A 19,823-nucleotide genomic window follows, 5' to 3' on the forward strand; every position below is an offset into this window, starting at 1 on the left:
TGATGATTTATTAAAGGTACACCTACAAATCACAGAGGATTTCCTTTCATGTAAATTTTGAAGGCCAATGGTCTTATATTTTAAAATGTTGGCTAAGGGAAGCCCCATGGGCTTTCCCTGCTGCCCATAAACTGGCTGTTTGCAGGAGTGATCCCAAGGGGCCTTTTAGAGGCCATTATTTCACTGTGAAGACTCTGTTAAAAAGAGTAATTGGTATCAATAACACTTACCTGTGTATGCAGAGGAAAGGTTACCCAGCCGTAACAAGCCCAGAAGAACACAGCCACTACTTAAAACACTGCCATGCTCGGGATTTATGAGAATAAGTCCCGTCAGTAATAACGCCCTTATTGGGGCCTTCTCGATTCATTTGGCACACGCTGCTGTGTACTCACAGCTCAATCAAATCTGCCACACGGGCACGGGCTGTGGCGCTGCGTACTCGCTCCAAACAATGCACACACACTAAGACAGGTTCACGTCTCAGAAAGGGTTCCTGGGGACAAGGCTTCAAACGCCTTTATGGCTCATGTGTTGCTTTAGAGCCCTCAGAGGACCGTTTCCCATGCAGACTCTGCAGGATAACCCGTGATTACCATCAGGTCTTCAGGGTATTAGAGAAATGAGGGGAAACAATTGCCATCACAGAGAAAGATGGATCAAGCATGAATCAATGTGGCAGAAACATAAAGAAACAGGCACGGGGTTAGACAAGGGGAGAAACCCCAAAGAACAAGGATGACGATAGCAACAGCAACAACACAACAAAGATCGTCGCTTAACCTGTTTTGTCAGAGCTGGTATTGATGGTATTGGTAGTGATGGAGGTGAAGGTAGTCTTTGCGCTGTCCTTGGCAGTGACAGATTTCTGCTTATTTTTCACAGCTTCCAGTGCTTTGAGCTTCTTGGCATGTTTCGTGCCTTTGTAGTGGGCCGCAGCCTGGCTCTACAAAGGAGAACAAAATGAACCATGCAATCAGGCTCATTTCTAAACTAGCATTCTCTGTATTACTGCAAATACAGACTCCCTTTCAATAATAGGTACCATTCAAGCTAATTTTGGCTGTGGCCAAACAGCGGGGTTCTATTTAGAATGATGCTAGAAAGCAATGGGAATTGAGTTCTAAAACCTCTCGATGGAAGGAAGAAATAGTCTATTGCATCTCTTAGGAAAAGTGTAGCTGAACACTAACACATCAACAACACTTTCTTTGTGGAGTGGAAAAAAATAAGAATTTACACCTGTATCGTCTTTGTTCTGCCATAGAAGATGCTGGGCTCCCAAAGATTAACAAGGACCCTAGGAAAAAAATATAGCTCTCACCTTCTTGGCTTGGGAAATGTGTTTTCTCTTTCTACAATGTGTCTTATTAATACAGTCCCCAACAGGTATCTACAAAAAACCCTCACATATAACAAGGGAAGGAAGCACCCTGGAGACTGAGATTGAAGCTTTAGAGTTCAAAAGCAAATGTACTACCTAAGTCCAAATGGAGTACATGGAAGCTGGGAAATTTTCTGATTCTTTCTTTCTCCTTGCTTCCCACAGAGGGTTGTTTGAGAAATTCAAGACAGTGCCATTCTTTCAACATGTGGGTCTTTCATGCCCCGATCCATTGTCAGGAGGCTCCAGTGTGTTTTGACTACCTAATGGGGCCAATGCAATTCTTTTGTCTGTGCCTTCTGAGATTTTTTTTAAAAGCAGTAACATATATTTTCCCAAGTTTCTCTGTGCTTAACACTATCATTTTGGTACTGGAGAGACACATTCATGGAGACAGAAAATCATCTTAAAGAAATCTGTATTTATTAATGGTTATTAATACTGATTAAAAGACTTTGTAACTTGGGGTGGGCTGGGAGTGAGCAGGTAAGTTCTTAGGTAAGAAGGTTTTCCAGCTCGACACCTTAAAAAATGTCACTTCACAAAGAAGGTATCTCAGTGGAGGACTATGTCTATTACACTACCCATTACTTCCAAAGGCTTATTTAAACTCAGTGTTCCCTTTTGCAGGAAAAATAATAATCACATTGTTCTCTTTATCACAGCAACTGTGGTAGGTAGGGTGTTGCAATATATCCTGTTATAAATGATAAATAATCCACACCTTTATTTGCATCATTCTAACAAGTATCCTCAAAGGACTAGGTACCCTTATTGAAAGAACACTGGACAAGAAGATTATATATTAGAAACAGTTTGAACAGAGAGGACACTCATGCATCAGTTACAAGTTTTCCAACAACACATAACATCAAAAGACATAGTGTGAGCCAAAATATGAAGTTAAGACTTGCTATAGTTAATTGAAGAATCGGTACTAGATATGATTGGTTTGACTCTACGTGGAGAATGCTACTTGGATGAACAGAAGGGTGTGTTTCTTTTAACTTCCTGCTTAGTTCTCCTTATTAATAAATCAAGTCATTTGGACACAGCATTATAGAACAATATGCTGTAGTCAATTAAATCCACAATATAGTTGGTCATCTTCTCTAGACAACTGGATATATACTTTTCCATAAGGCAAAGTTCTTCTCTTTCCTCTGTCAGCATCCCTACCTTGGTATATAATCAGATTTTTTATATATAATACATATTAAAAGATAGCGTTTAAATTAACATCACTATCTTCACTTATTCTCCATAATACACATTTTAAGGTTTCTAGAAAATTTGCATTTTCAGTGGTATTTCAAACCAGGCAAGACTTTGTTTCAGATCACCATAGGACAAGAAAATATCACTATTTTGGAAATTTAAGGAACTTATTTCAAAAGATTCTGACAAATAAAGAGAATATTTATGCCCCCCAAATACTCTTCAGCTAGGTACAACTAAGCCAATGCTTTCAACAGGTGAAATAGCTCAGGGAGTTGTGGGTAGAAGGGGACAATAACATGACCAATGGTTGGTGTGCCCCAACTGGGACACCTGATATATTAAAACGCAAAGGAAAATAAAACAGCCCCGGCTGGTGTGGCTTAGTGGATGGAGCACCAGCCTGAGAACCAAAGGGTCGCTGGTTTGATTCCCAGTCAGGGCACATGCCTGGGTTGCAGACCAGGTCCCAGCTGGAGGTACATGAGAGGCAACCACACATTGATATTTCTTTCTCTCTCTCTCTCCCTCCTTTCCCCTCTCTCTAAAAATAAAATAAAATAATTCTTAAAAAAGTGAACATTCACTTGTTCATTGACTAACAGTCCCAAAGCACCCTGATAATAATTATCTTAATTAAAAATATCTGGTTAAAAGAGAGCTAAGTCCCCCATAAATTCAAAAATAAATCCAATGATGTGATGGTCCAAAGGGCTACGGGGAACCCACAACATGTACAGTAGAATTTAGGGGAACAATAGTGTATAGAGGGGAGATAGCCCTAGAGGAGACCACTGTGATTGTGTTGGAGTGAAAGTGGATATACCAGCTGGAAAACGAAAGTATACAGATAACCCTTCTGGGTTTTGTCATTGGCCTTTATTTAATGTTTGTAGACTTTATTGAACTCCTCTTGGGTTATGCTAGAATTAATTTTTTGATCTATGTATATTACCCCCATAAGTCTTGGTCAACTTGATACAGGCATGTTGAATAAAAAGTGTGTTCCTTGTAAAAAAAAAAAAAAAAAAATCAGATAGCTCTCCTTACTACCCCTTTCTGTAATTTCACTGGATTGGATAGATTATTCAGCCACGTCTAATCTTTCTGTGACTGTAACCTCAGAAAGAATCCTGCTGGGAGATTTTCAAAAAGCAGCAGTTGGCCAGAGATGTCTCTTTGGGCCTCGTCTGGGCAGAGACACTGGATATAACGTAGCACACCACATTCCCTCCGAGGTTGTTTCCTGTTATTTATTAGCCAGGCTCTGAGTCAAGTCTTTCCCAGAAAATTGGGAACCGTCAGACACAAGCAAACACTTATTTTTCACAGGAATGATTTCAAGGTTGAAGAGGTGCACTACTTCATGATGACACATTTCAGAGTTTTGTATTTTAAAAACAAAGCAGAATTGGATGATCTTAGTACACGCTGAAGTGAGCAGAACAATAAAAATTGGACTTTGACAATCCAAACTTTTAAATAATATATGGAATATATGGATATTGTGTAATAAACATCACGATTACTGACCTTGAGATAGCACATGGCACCAACAAATCTAACAAGTGTCATCACAGAGGCAAGTGCTGACATTAAAGATAAGAGCACACATTCCAGAAGAAAAGAATAATGCCTCTTTAAATGTCATCACCACATCGTAGACGTCAGTGGCCAGTCAGACTGGTCACCAGGTTTAATCTTCAGTATTTTCAAAATGGCTTCCAGTTTAAAAACAACAGAAGTTCCAAAGGAGGTAAAATAACTGTTAGGTGGCTAACATTTGGGAGAACAGTTTCATCCTTCTGAAACACACACACACACACACACAGTTACTGTACTTACCTAAGTAAGAGGCTTCTTTGTAAATCACTATTATCCTGTGAAACTCACAGAATATTTAATATTCATGAATCATTTCATTTTCTTAGCACCAATATCTTGTATACTTTTACTCTACATCTCTTTTATATAAAGGTGTCTTAAAATGTTTTCTTTTAAAAATAGAAAGTGTATTGTAAGTATACGTATCTGGTTACAATAACCAATTAATTTTCATGAACACATTATTTCAAAAGGAACAATGTGGTCTTTGTTGGTTGAAATTATGTAATTTTAGCATATACTGGATTTATTAAAATAAATTGAACATTATTACATTAAAATGTAATATGAAGAAAAATGAAGAGTAGTTATTAAAGAAGCTGCTCTTTGGGAGGGCAGGGATAACACCTGAGCCAGAAGAATTTTTTTTTAAATTATCTGATATTGAAAATTTTAGCTTAGATTACTATTTGAAGATGAAGACAAATGAAATGATAAAATGTGATATAATATCCTAAACTCTAAAACACTTACTCTAGATTTATCTTTTGAGAACTATTAAAACATTACTCCAGGAGAAAAGTTAGAATTTTTTATTAATCTAAGTTGTTTGTATGTAGCATACACGCACCCAAGTAAAATACTGAGGTAACGGGCACAGGTTCAGCCATAAGGGATTTTTTTTATTTTAAGTTATTTATCTGTTTGTTTGTTTGTTTATTTCTTTTTAGAGAGAGGGGAAAGGAGAAAGAGAGGGAGAGAAACATCACTGTGTGGTTGCCTCTCACTCGCACCCCCAACTGGAAACCTGACATGCAACGTAGTCGTGTGCCCTGACTGGGAATCGAACCAGCGACACTTGGCTCTCAGGCCAACACTCAATCCACTGAGTCACAGTAGCCAGGGCTTCAGCCATAAGGTTTAAGACCAATATTCATTATGATAGGTCAGGGGCTTGGTAAATGTCAAATATCACTTTTGTGTACACCAATCAAAGACTTCCAGGTCCTGTTCTATCTTAATCCCCTTTTCATCAACCAATTCTCAGCTTAATTTAACATTCATATAAAGTTTCAGTTCTCAAAGTGTGGTCCCCAGACCAGTGGCAGCTACAGGAGCTGGGAGCTTGTTAGAAATGCAAATTCCCAACCTCTGTCCGAGTCCTATGGAGTCAGAAACTATGGAGATGGGACTCAGCAATCTGTGTTTTACAGGCTCTCCAGGTGATACTTCTGCACACTAAAGTTTCAGAACCACTCAACTTAAATATTAGTGCATTTTCTCCAAAGATGACTCCTTCTTCTATACATAGGCAGTCTAGATTTTTTAAGACTAATGCATAATCATTTGAAGATTGAACATTTATATATGTCTAAATGTCAGCAATATGTAGTAACCAAGAAAAATTATCAAAAGATTTTTTTCCTTAAAAACAAGTCATAAAAAAGAAGTAAAAAAATAACTCAGATACATACGTAATTGGAGAACTTCTATCCAAGGCGGATGAAGGCAAAATAGCAAATCAACCTTGAAAATCTCCATATAATTCTAAAACCCTAGGTAAGTGCTTTCCAAGTCCTTGTGACTTTCTCTTTCCAGTTTCTACTTTTTCTCTCCAAGCTAATTATTATTGCAGCGCGACCTTCTGACCCCATTATTTTTACCTCTCCATTGAATGCTTTGCCTTGATCCATTCTGTGGGGGATGCAGGAATTCCCAGTTTTACGGAAAAAAAAAAGAAAGCAAAGCCAAGACCTGTATCACAACTGTTAGAACTTCACTATAAAAAGTATCTAATTCACTATTTTATTTGCATTAAACTAATGTACTGTTAGTCATATCCTGGTTCTTTCATTATGTAGTTAGGACTTTTTTTATTGAGGAAAACTTCTCGCCAGCAGGCAAATAAAAACCACTGGGGAAAGCCAAGAAGACTGCCTTCTCTGTTACTCCATTTAAACTATTTGAAGGAGAAATTTAAAGATAGAAAAGTTCATTGTTTTACATTTTCCTTACTGTTGTGAATACATGTACCTTTAACTTCTCTTACACAATAGGGAAAACGAAGTGATATATTTTTATTCCTTAATTACATGTCCCATAAAGAGTATTTACTAATCTATTTTAATTTGTGATTGTGTAGTTAATGTGAAAGTAGATGACTACACTATGAATAAAAATGAAAATTCACTAGCATTGAGTCTCAAAGTAAAAACATGGTTCAATTAAGAGTTTTCTCTGAGCTCAAGTGATTGATGCCTTACTTTAAATGTGTTCCTGTCTTCTATATTCTTCAATATAGAAATGAACAGAATAGAAATAAAAAAGCTAGTACCACAAGAGTAAAGTGATTTTTATATATTACCATTACTCACTGAAAAAAACCTACACAAAAAAAGAAGACAGCCGTGTCATAATTTCTCAGAAACATTAGGTAACTCTAACTTTTATAAGAAACAAAAATATCCTATCACTAAATACTTCTGTGGCTGTAAAAAAAGTAATCTAGATGGACTCATGTTTTCAAAGCTCTTCAACTCATCTACAGATATCATGATGTTGAAACATTAAGCATTTAATGTTTTCAAGTATCTAATGTGAATGAGAAAGCAGGGAATACTTATTTAAGTGAGAAAAGCTCCTTTGAGTGGTTTTGCCTGGTTCCTGTTGTGAAACCATCATTTTTTGTATTTTGGGATCCAGACAGCTGCCTCGTTGACCTCTAAGGCAGATACAGGTAACAGTGGGTTCTGGAAGTCTGGTGCTCATAGTTCACTTGAACTGAAAGGGATATCTGGCTCTGGTTAAGTTTGCTCAATATCTGTGGGAGCCTTTTGCAAGCCAGAAACCTCAAGTGAGTTTTAACTCTAGTGATATAATCACAAAAATGTCTTGTATGGAACTGACATATATATATTTTTAAATGTTCTCTGACTATTAAATCAGCATTGGATATCCCTTCACGATGCCCCTAGCTTAATACTGCACTCCGCCTGTGAGTGTCATGTACCAATTAAAGTTTGGAGGCAATAAAAATGTTGAATCTAATTATGTCCGAGGGTCAAGCTGTCATAGGTGTTGGTATCATCAGCAGTGAAAAACGTCTTTATATTCTGATATGACATGCATGCTTCCTCTAAGTAACCCCCAACTTCCTCCTCCAGGCACCCCACCTGCTTCAAACCCCATCCACCCCAACCCCTGTCCAACCCACCCCTGTCCACCCCACTACTGCCACTCCCAGCCCTAGCCCCCAGTCATGATATCTAGTCTTTAGCAAATATAACTGCTTGTAATGTAGATAAGTGAGAGATATACTTCCCTTTTATTCTCTTAAGAAAAATACCACAAGAAGAAGTCATTTTCAAGCCTTTGTATGACTAGTTCCCTCTGCCTAGAGCACCTTATCTCATTGACAGATGGCTATTCATCACCTGTCACCTCCTCCATGTAGTCTTGGGTATGCCTGCATTATCCACTGATGTCACTGCCATAAGAAGGGTTAAATGTCTTTTTCTTCTAATAGAGAGTGAATCTCTCAACACAGAAGGAAAGACATGATGTTCCTTGTCATTGTGTCCCTGGGTCCTAGTCTAGATTTCTAAATAGGTGCCTATTAAATGCACTTTGAGTTAGCTTCACATTTTGATTTCAAAATGGAAATATGCATATGGTGTCTCAATGGATTTTATATGTGAACAGGGTTCAACTCAATTCTCTGCCATTCTTTGGCACTTTGCCTTATCTGCTGAATACACTTCAGGGAATTTTTATGGCACTTAATGTTGTAAAAGCATCTGGCACAAACACACACTATTATTTATTTTTTTCCTCCGGGAGAAGCTTATCACCAACTGCAAATTGTGCTATTTATGGGAGCTCTCTTTGCAGGGAATAATATCGAGATTGTTTCCCTTTTTAAAAATCCTGATGAATAACTAACAGTTATTTTTTAAACCTGGGAAACACAATGAGTAATTCCAGTGATGACTCTGCATTATAGGATTTATTTAAAAGACCAAATTATTTTAAATACATAAAAATTCTCAGTACAAGAATGCTATTTCTCTGTTGACACCATTTTAAACTGTCTCAAAGGAATATTTTATGCTTAAAAACAATACAGAGAAATTAATTCTGACATCATGAACCCATTTTCCTCCCTACAAATTCTCATGACTATATATATCTTGTATTTACTGAAGCAGAGCACCTTCCATTAGGGGAAAATGATTACATTCCCTATTTCTCCGTAAATCAAGGAAGGACTCCTTTCTATAGATTTGTGGCATTTCTAATTTCTAATTAATAAATCTGAGAACTGTTACAATTGTTCCCCTGATGAACGTGTCCCAAAGGTCGGCTCTAAATTCTACAATTGTTAATGAGATTCTTTGGGTCTACAAGATAATGGTTTATATTTGAGCCAGATGCTTCATCACTCTTAAGCACCATAACCATTTTCTGAAGCACTTTGGGTGCACAGGGAGTATAAGACCACAAATAACCTCAAGAACCTAGACATACAGGAAGAATTCATCCTTATTCCAGCCCTTTTGCTGTTCATTTACTCGCAAAGGATTCACTGCCCTGTGGCCAGATGCTGTTGAAGTTATGAAAATAGAGAGAAAAGCAAACAAGTCAGACTGACAAATTATTCTAAATTTACAAATCTTAACTCTTCAAAAAATACCATAGGCAAAATAAAAATATTTGAAAAAATATTGCAAGTCCTATTGCAAAAGGGTCAAACTTACATTCCTAATTTCTCTCGAGCTTAGTCCCATGCGTTACATACCATTCATTAGCATCATTCCATCTATAGGGTTCACCTAATTCAGTTATTTTAACACAAGCTATGATAAATTAATGCTGATGTGTTAAACGCAAGTGTGGAAAACTATGTCATATTTGTTTATATCTCAAAATGTGCAGCCTTCAGGCATCCGGAAGTATTGGGCACAAGGCAGCTCTTGCAGAAAGCCCTGTAGACTCCGTTAAATATTCTGTTCTTTACTCTCTGCTCAAATGAAAGGCTACTCAAAAGTTCCTAAAAAATGCAGACACATAAAGCTGTTTACATTTTTATGAGGTCACTGTGGCAGGAGCAACGAGGCTGGGTGGAATGAGGAGAGCAAGAATGGGGAAGGAGCAGAGGGTTGGATTATTATCGATTATAACTATAATTAGTGGTCCAAAGAAGAGATGACCACAGCTAAGAATGTGATGATGACAGTAGAAGCATAGAGAGAGAGAGGAGTACACACATTGATTAACAGGTGAGTTAAAAATGTCAAGAATTAATGGCAAACTTGGAGGGGTGGTCTCAAAGATGCTTCACAGGTTTCTGCTTCTTGCCAACACATGATTTGAGGTTCTATTTCTTGGAATTGTTAATATTCAAAGAGGTCCACAAATTTGGGGGAGAAGAACATGTCTTAGGGTATGTTGAGTTTGAGGACTCTTTAGAGCATCGAAGTAAAATATGAGCTCTGTAATTACCTATGTGGTCTGGAGCTTAGAGATGAAGTCTAGGCTGTAGCTAAATTGGGGAGTTATCAGCAACAGATGGCAACCCAAGCCACTGGGAAATGCCATTTGAAAGGCAAATAAAATATTTTTTCCTGTTCAACCGCTGAAACACAATTCTTAATCAGCAGCAACATTTGAATGAATGAAATAAGACTCTAACTGACAGTGCATGAGATAACATATTTCTAAATTCTTCATTAAGCTAAACTATATTTTCATCACTTAGCTTAAAAAAGAAGTCTTAAAGTGCTTAAAATCTTCAAGTGTCAGCCATAGAATGACTCATTCCCTTTTTATCCTTACACCAAAGTAAGTTAACTAGAAAGAAATGATTCATTTCTTCTGATATATAGAATACCATATCTTAGCAGGCTGAATTCATAAGGATAAAGGTTCTCTTACTAGAGTTGTGACATCAGTAAGGGTACAGTTGGACTACAGAAGCCTATAATGAGGTGGCCTCCAACCCAGCAGGAGGTTGCTGTCTCAGTTAAAATTGTAGTGGGTGGGATTAGCCATTTATGGGACACTTATTAAAGGGAAGGTCAAAACCAACAAGGCAGGATGAGAGTAGTAATCAAGGGATGACTAAATATAAGAGTGCTGTGCTTAATGCATGTTATTAACATGTCGAAGTAAGACTGTCTGAGTTGAATAGGTTACATCCTGGCATCCATAAAAAAGAAATAGGTAATGCAAAGGTTAACATCATATAAATTTCCTTCTCTTCCCCTGATAAATATAGCAGGAAAAAAAATAAAACAATGCTGCCTGTCTTTCTATTCAATATTATGACCAAAGGGGAAAGGTTTATTCTGTAAATCATATTTTAAAAAATTTTATAAGTGTAACATTTAAAAGTCTCAATAACTATAAAATTTAAGCATTCTGTCATTCATATCCGAAGAAGCAAAAAGCTGCAACTCAGTAAAATTACTAAGATTCTAGTACATATAATTTTTAAATATTTTCAAAGGTTAATTTTCCATTTTAAACAGACTTTTAATTTCAATACTTCGGGGGATGGTGTCAAAACAGAGGATTCATTTGACATGATTTTTCAATATTTTTTGAAAAGTTTAAAAAATGTTCTCTAAGTAAGAATTATTAAAACTTTGACTTTGTAAATATTAAGAAATTTCTAGCCATAGGATTTTGAATATTATTTGAATCCCTAAATTGTTTGACTTCACCAGGGTCAAAGTAAGTCAATAAAATTAATGAACATCTATATTTTCTGGACAAATTAGAATATTTTGAATCCAGTTGTAAATACAGGAGTTGCCTAAGAGATGACTGTTTATATCACTGCTTCCACTGCTTAAACCAGCAAGAGAATTCCCCCCTTGGGCATATATTAACAATTTACTTTTTACAGACAAGTACACAAATATGATTAGGTTTTGCAAATTGCTCTTTATTCTGTTACTGGTAAGTAATTTTTATATTATTACAGTGTAAACAGATGCTATTTTCCACTACATATTCAGCAGTAATGAGCTAATTTAATGTGTTAAAGCAACAAAAGAACTTCAAGAATGATTCTGTGATTCAAACTTCATGGAGACCAAGAGAAAAACCACACACGAAATTTGCAAAATTATTCCAACATTTAGTTTTCAACAAGGAATTATGAACCCCGTGTTCTCTGAGGCTGTTTATTCAAAGTTGTGTTTTCACCTTTGGAGGGCGAGTTCTGCAAACATTCTTCCAAGTGGAAAGGTTCCCCTGCTTCCTCTGCCCATTCTGCTCCCTTTACTGACACTCCCACTATTAATGCCACTCCTTTAGGTTAAAAATTAGATTTATTTGTTGGTTTATCTATTTATTTAAATATTGATGTATTCAACAAACGCTTATACTGTGGGGCATTCCAACCTATACACAGGCATTGCAGGAAGTGGAGCTAGAAAAGGAGATGAAGAACGCGGGAAATAAGATAAAACCCAAAAAATCTGGTACCATGAAAGCTAAGGGAATCAAATCAATAGCTGTGGAAGGGAATGATTTTCACTATTCACTGCTGCTGCACGTCAGGTAAAAGGAGAGCACTGGGTTTTTACAACATGTATGTTTTTGGTGATTGTGATACAGGACAGGATATCGTAATGATTAATCAGATAATTGGAACAACGGATTTTGGAAAGGTGTACATAAATGAAAGATCAGAGTGTTTGGTCACAGAGTTGGCCATTCAGGTGGCCTCAAGGCACAGACTTCACTCCTCTGACACTGTTGGCTTATTTAATTTCACTAATTTATGTTTCCATATTGTAAGTGGGTAGCTGGAAAAAGACCTGCATTTTTATTCTATCATTTGTAAAAGCACAAAAGTCAGTTAATATTTTTAATAGCATCAATGAGTTATTTTAAAATATTTTCACTTATTTTAGACAGTCCATTGAGTAGAAAATTTTGAAAGTTTAAGGGAGGGAACAATGTAAAATAAACTATAAACAGATCATCCAATATTAATCCTCAGAGACTTTCATTGACTTTATTCTGTCAGTAGGTGCATAGTAGGTGCTCAATACCTATTTGTTGAATGACAATTATATTTTAGTGTGCCAAAAATGAAATTACACTCTATTGTCACATGAAGTATTTAATTTACTTATTAATACATATTTGACATTTCTTCATTTGATCAAGATTTTTTGGATCGCGTCACTGCCACCCTGATGGAGAGGTGGTGTCTTGGTACAGCGAGTAACAAGAAATGGGAAGGCACAGTTCCTATCTAGTCTCCTAACCTTATTTGTATACCCAACATAAATCATTTCACCTCCAGTGTGAAATTTTTACCAGCCCTAAAATAGAGCACTGTTACAAAAGGTTCTAAGCAGGTTAATGTGTTACTTGGAAAGTAAATTTTTAGATAAAGACAATGTTAATTATTCATAGAAATATTAACTTAAGACTTTCCTCCACAGATGAGTATTTTAAATTGTCCATCCTCTGTCTTCATTATCCTCAATGTCTGCAATGACCATGACTTGCTAAGTAAAAGCACAGGGATCATAGCTGCCTGACAATCAGAAATGCTTACTGCAGAAAGATTATGTATAAAAGAAATAAATGTATATGTTCTCTAAAGGTAAGGTCTATTTTTTTACCGCAGCTTAGCATTAATATAACTAGTACTGATCCTTTCCATTGATTTTTTAGATAAAAAAAATAAGAACTTAGAATTGCCCTAATAGTGATAACACAGTAGTCCCCCCTTATCCACAGAAGATATACTCCAAGACACCCAATAGATACCTGAAGCCACAAATATTACCAAACCCTATATATACAGTTTGATCCTATACATACATACAAGGGATGTTATGTAAAGTTCATAGTTTCCCTCAAAATGAGATTTTATTATATCCATTTTACAGATGAGAAAACTGAGGTTCACAATATTTAAGTGACTTACTCAACGTCCACAAGGAAAGATTTGAAACCAGGTCTTCTTGTCTCCAAAGCTTATGATACTTCCATCACATCATGAAGAATTTTTAAATAGTTCTGTCTTTGATGCAGATATTTAGTAAAAAAAAAGTCCAGGAAAGGGAGAACAAAAAATAGAAGTATATTTCTGGCAAGAAGATTCCCCACCTTCTTCTATCATCCTCTATCTTTTACCACAAAAAGAAATCAATTCTTTAAAAAATATTCTAGCTAGTTTACAGAGCACAATGTCAGGAACTCACACAACCTGACTATACTACTCTTATACTTAAGGGTTATGAGATTGAGTTATAAACAATGAAGGTGAGTGGAAGTGACCTGCAATATGTCCAGCCTTGGTTTGCTAAAACCTCCCAAGCACACGTTCCCAGACTCTTCACACTTCTGCCTGTTGGATGAAGGCAGGCGTAGCCACTTGGAAGCTATACAGTTGGCAGCCGTCCGTCTCGAGAGACGATGGTGTAGCTTCTTAAGAGTCTATCTGCACCGCCGAGAATGGCTGTGCAGTCCGACTCGGGAGTGACACGGTATCTGTTTCCTCCCGTGTTAAATCGACATCTTGCGATGACGCTGGAGTGTCCTCTCCAGTGAAGCTGAAGCTACAGAGCCTGGGCAGGGTGATATGGAGGGTCTGCTGTTGCCCATGCAGCAGACCCCCCCTCTCTTCGCAGCTGAAGGATCCAAGGGAAAGACGGAGTCAATACAGCTTGGCTTCAGGTGCGCCGCAGGAGTTGCCGGTGTTGACTACAACGTCAAACCGCCTTAGGGACTCCGGCTCCGGATTTTCTGTCGGGGTTTACTCCCTTAGCCTTTCCCCTGAAGAGGTATGCCGCAAGGCAGCGGAGGTTTTTTGGAGTCAGAGTTTTCCTTCTCTGATGTGCCCTGACTGGAAGATCGAACCAGCGACACTTAGCTCGCAGGCCGACGCTCAATCCACTGAGCCAAACCAGCCAGGATAAGCTATACAGTAAAGATGTTAAAACCACAAGATGAAAGGGCCTGTATTCCTGAATCACTACTTGGAAGAGATGTGCCAATGAATGAAGGGCACGTATTTTGGACATTGCCATAAGCTGAATTTGAATATCTATTAGTAGAGCCAGGATACATCTTTTGATTGTTTTACATGACAGCCAGAGTTATATTAACCTAATCAATGCATCTACCTTCTTATTATGCTTTAAATCTAGATAAATATACAATTCCCAGCCAAAGGAAAAAAGAGAGGCAGGATTAAGTCTGCATAATTTATTATTTAGCTATTCTTTGCCTAAAGGAAGCACCAGAGTGCTCTGAAAACCTACATGTTCCATAATTTTAAGAGAAGCAAGAATATAACATATCTTTATTTGGGCTTCTTTGGGTATTTATTTGTATAGTCTGGCATAAAGAAATACCTAGGAGGGGTGCTGGGCTATAGATCCGGATAGACCCAATCACCCTTTCTATATAATTCCTTGTCAATTTTTAATAAACCAATATGATTGCATACCCAGTTTTCCCAAATGCTCACTCTACCTGAAACCAAAGGTGGGACTATGACTAAAGGTTTTTCTCTGTTTTTTATCAAAGCCAGGTAATATATCCTTATAACATACAATGGAATTTTAGTTTCTGACCTCCTATTTGACTTTAACAGAATAGATCAGAACATCCTGCTCCTTCCTAAAAAGACCTACAAATGACTGATGAAACTCACCATGATGTTAACATCATGCATTTCAAAAATAAGTATTACTTTTATTCTAGGAACCCTTTGAACCTATAGCTTCTTATGTTTCTTCATTTTTCTTGGCTGTCCTTTCTTATCACACACTTAGAAAGCTTACAAAATAAAATAAATTACTTATGTCTTTTAAAAAATCTTTTCAGGAGGCACAGAGATAATCTTGTGATAGTTTTTAAATCTTCCATAAATTTCATCTACAAACTTCAACTCCCTTTTGCAAACATTCATTAATTTTTCACTATCTTCAAGTGTAGAAGATAAGAAACATTACCTTGCCATAGGGGTATAAATGCTGAAAATGAATAAATCTTTGTACAAGTCTTAATACAACCAAAGAGATCACAGAACCAGGTCTATGAGCTAAGCATTAGGTGTAAGTCTTATGCTAAGTAAAATCAAATGAAACTAAGTTTGAATTTAATGGTCCTGAGTTTAAATTTTGGTTTTCCAAACCCAGACTGTGTGACCTTGAGGAAATTACTATTTTCCAAACCTAAATTTTTTCATTTGCAAAATTATTATAGAAAAGGCTATTTTTTACTTTGTAAGGACCAAATTAGAGAAGCAAAATTACAGTGCCTTAAACAAAGACTAAATTTGAATGATAAATTCTGGGGTCTCCATTCTGGTCTTTGATTTACCCACTTTTTATCACACTAGAATCCTCTTGTGGGAGATAGGGGGAGGGGGAAAAGGGGAGAAAGAAGGGGAAAGGTTTAGTCAAGGAACTAGTATGAATGACCCATGGACATGGACAATAGGGTGGGGATTGAAAGTGGGAGAAGGGGTGGGCGGATAGGGGGGAGCAATGGGGAAAAAATGGGACAACTGTAATAGAAAATCAATTTACAAAAAAATAAATTTAAGAATCCTCTTGTGAAAGAAATAGTGTTTTCTCCATGCAACTATCAGGCTCATCCCCTTTCAAGAGCCTCAGCTAACTGCACCCAATCAGGTCTAAGTTACACTAACAGGAGAAAATAGCAGTAGTCTTAGCAAGATAGAAAAACGATGTTAAGAATATTTTCAGAATAACTTACAAGAGTAGTGCTAAAATAGGCCCTCAAGTTCATTTTATGGGTATTTCATTCTAAGGAACTTGGAAAGTCTTAGTCCCCACTCCAGAGGGCAGAGGACACAAGATCTAAAGTTGCCCACCCCTACTGCAGCTACACGTACAAGAAAACAAACTGGAAGAAGAAAGAGATGACTGAGAGTCAGTTCTCAGGGAAGAACAGAAGGAATAACTTGTTTCGTAGACCCAAAGGGCCCCTGGCTGGTTTGGCTCAGTGGATTGAGCGTCGGCCTGCGAGCTAAGTGTCGCTGGTTCAATCTTCCAGTCAAGGCACATCAGAGAAGGAAAACTCTGACTCCAAAAAAAAAAAACCTCCGCTGCCTTGCAGCATACCTCTTCAGGGGAAAGGCCAAGGGAGTAAACCCCGACAGAAAATCCGGAGCCGGAGTCCCTAAGGCGGTTTGACGTTGTAGTCAACACCGGCAACTCCTGCGGCGCACCTGAAGCCAAGCTGTATTGACTCCATCTTTCCCTTGGATCCTTCAGCTGCGAAGAGAGGGGGGGTCTGCTGCATGGGCAACAGCAGACCCTCCAAATCACCCTGCCCAGGCTCTGTAGCTTCAGCTTCACTGGAGAGGACACTCCAGCGCCATCGCAAGATGTCGATTCAACACGGGAGGAGACAGATACCGTGTCACTCCCGAGTCGGACTGCACAACCATTCTTGGCGGTGCAGATAGACTCTTAAGAAGCTACACCATCTTCTCTCGAGAATGACGGCTGCCGATGACGACGAGACCCAAAGGACAGTAACATAGGAAATAAAGAAGAGTGGTATAGGGAGGAAGAAATACTTGATTCCCATCCAAAGGGACTGATGGATGACTTTATGGACTTGATGGGAGATTAGATAGGAGAGATAAATAAATTTGGGAACATGCATAATCATCTAACATATGATTTCTTTACTGGCAAGGAGCTAGATCAACCCAACCTAATATTATGGGCATAGCTATACTCTTAAAAGTTCTTGCAATGAAATCATTCTCACCTTTATGTAAATACAGAATAAAGAGGAGCTGCTCTGCTACAAGCTAAGAGTGGAAGGGGGTAAGAAAAGTTTTCATTCCCCAACTTTTTGGTATTTCTCTCCACAGATATTAGTTGCTCCCTCTCCAGATGGTTATTGAGAACTTTCTTTGGGACCCTTAAGACTCAAGGAGAAGGGAAGGGGAAAGGGATGTTCTTACAGGTACCTTTCCATTAAAACATTATATTCCACTATCATAGTACATTTTAAAGAAACAGGAAGCACGGCATGTTGTGTTTCAGAAGCATTTCTTTTTCTTCCTTGGATACTTTAATTCTTGTTAAAGTTACTTGAAAGACACGTTTGAGATTTATTTCTTCTTTTGATTTTTGGTGGGATAATAAATGTTTCTTGTTGTTTTTGTTTGTTAATTAAATGCTGGCTTGACTACCATCACAGTTTCGATGTTCAAGATAATCAAGACCTATGTCACATATTCCCAAGATCTTTCAAGAAAACAGGGAACAAAAATCATAGGTCAAACTGCCAAAAGATGTATCTTCCTTTTTGTGGTGGCTAGAGAAAAGCTCTATATTCAGTGAAATGCAAGAACTTTGTGGTCAGAATATGTGGTTCCAATCCTAGCTCTACCACCTGCTGCTAAGGGGGGCTTATATACGCATTTAGAGTTCAAGCTTCTCATTAACAAAGTAGAAGTAACAATGCATGCTTGTTTGTTTCTTCAATCTCTCATCAAATGCTAAAATTCATACCATGTACTAAACTCTGCACTAGATACCAGGGCTGTCCTGGTGGAAAAAAAAGAAAAAGACTCAATCTCTGTCCTTGGTGAACTTGACATTATAAGATGCATAGGAGACAGTGAATTTAAAAACATTAAGTTCTTGGACTTCCAGTCAAGATGGTGGTGTAGGAAGACATGGCTCACCTCTTTGTACAACCACATAAAATTACAACTAAAATATAGAACAACCATCACTCAGACCATCAGAAATAGAGTTGAATGGAAGTCTCACAATCATGGAATCAAAGCCATGTCTGTCCAGAGTGGTAGGAGGGCACAGATGTTGAATGGGCTGGTCCCTCACCCACCTGTGGTGGATGAACATTTGGGATGGATATCTTGGGAGTGAAGAGTCCCAGCCTCACACCAGGTCCACAGCCCAGGGTTTCAGTGCCAGGAAGATAAGTCCCCACAACTTCTAGCTACAAAATCCAGTGGGGATTGAGTTGGTGGAAGAAACTGCTGGACCCCCAAGCAGTTCCTCTTAAAGAACCCACACATGGACTAACATATACAGACTCACTCTTTCTGGGCTCCACCAATGGGGTAGCAGCTTGAAGGCACCAGTTGCATACAGGGAGACTGAAGTGTCTGGCATCAAGGTGAGCAGAACCCATTGTCCCATTTCTAACCCCCCCACCCCCACACACACAGAGCCGGCAAGCTGGTGCCATATCTGAGACTCCATCAACCTAGCTAAAACTGTTTGACCCACCTTGGAGATCCCCAGAGACTCCACCCAACCCAACTAACAGCTCACCCAAGCTGTTTTTCCATATGAATGGCTGGTCTTGGTTTATGCTTCACAACTTCTTAAATCCTATCAAATAAGCAACAGCTGGCCTTAGTGAGCACCAGGTTAGGCACTAGCAGCAGAAAGCCTAGTTTCACAGCTTGGCTTCCCCTGGGAATCTCCAAGCCCAGCGTAAGTAGCAGCCATCTAAGATTGCTTTATAGCTCAGGAAGGGTGGCCCAAGGTGGGACCTGACCTTGACCTGCTCCACTTGGGAAATACCAGGGCTAGTGTACCCTGTGGACAGCTACAGACCACATCAAAGAACCACCATCCTGTCCCTATACAGCTGATCCTCCACAGAGGTGGAAGTTGGTGGTAAATGGTCACAGCAAATCCTTGCAGCTGACTGGCCTGGGTAAATCCCTCCCATTGACCCTCCAACAGCAACCAAGGATCAAATACAAGAGAAGGGTGTACTCAGAACACATGAAGGGCACACCTCCAGTACCCAGCTTGGGTAATAGGGGAGATGGTGCCACTGGACCTATGGGACATCCACTACATTAGGCCACACTAATAAGACATGGAGTCAAGGCAACTCTACCTAATACATAGAAACAAACATGGGGAGGCTGCCAAAAACAAGGAGACAAAGAAACATGGTCCAAATGAAAGAATGGATCAAAACTCCAGAAAAGAGCTAACTGAAATGGAGATAAGCAACCTACCAGATGCAGAGTTTAAAACACTGGTTTAAAGATGCTCGAGGAACTTTGCAGCATAAAAGACATCCAATCAGAAACAAAGAATACACTAATTAAAATAAAGAACAACTTACAGGGAAATAACAGTAGAGTGGAGGAAGCCAAGAATCAAATCAATGATTTGGAACATAAAGAATCAAAAAACAACCAATTCAAACAACAAGAAGAAAAAAGAATTTTAAAAAAATGAGTATAACATAAGCAGTCTCTGGGATAACTTCAAGCATTCCAACATTTGCATAATAGGGGTGCCAGAAGGAGAAGAGAAAGGGCAAGAAATTGGAAATCTATCTGAAAAAATAATGAAAGAAAATTTCCTTAACTCGG

At 38.2% G+C, this 19,823-nt stretch overlaps 1 protein-coding gene across 1 annotated transcript in view; it reads right to left on the minus strand.

Annotated features, from left to right (window-relative positions):
* The window catches only part of ZNF385D (zinc finger protein 385D), a 288,666-nt gene that overhangs the window by 82,062 nt on the left and 186,781 nt on the right, over positions 1–19,823 (minus strand). The window contains exon 4 of the mRNA XM_090283015.1: positions 784–946. Coding sequence (XP_090139141.1) covers positions 784–946 — 163 coding nt within the window. The remainder of the gene's footprint in view (positions 1–783; positions 947–19,823) is intronic.

Source organism: Furipterus horrens, unplaced genomic scaffold (genome assembly GCF_987537825.1).
Source record: "Furipterus horrens unplaced genomic scaffold, mFurHor1.1.pri manual_scaffold_7, whole genome shotgun sequence".
Classification (NCBI taxonomy): Eukaryota; Metazoa; Chordata; class Mammalia; order Chiroptera; family Furipteridae; genus Furipterus; species Furipterus horrens.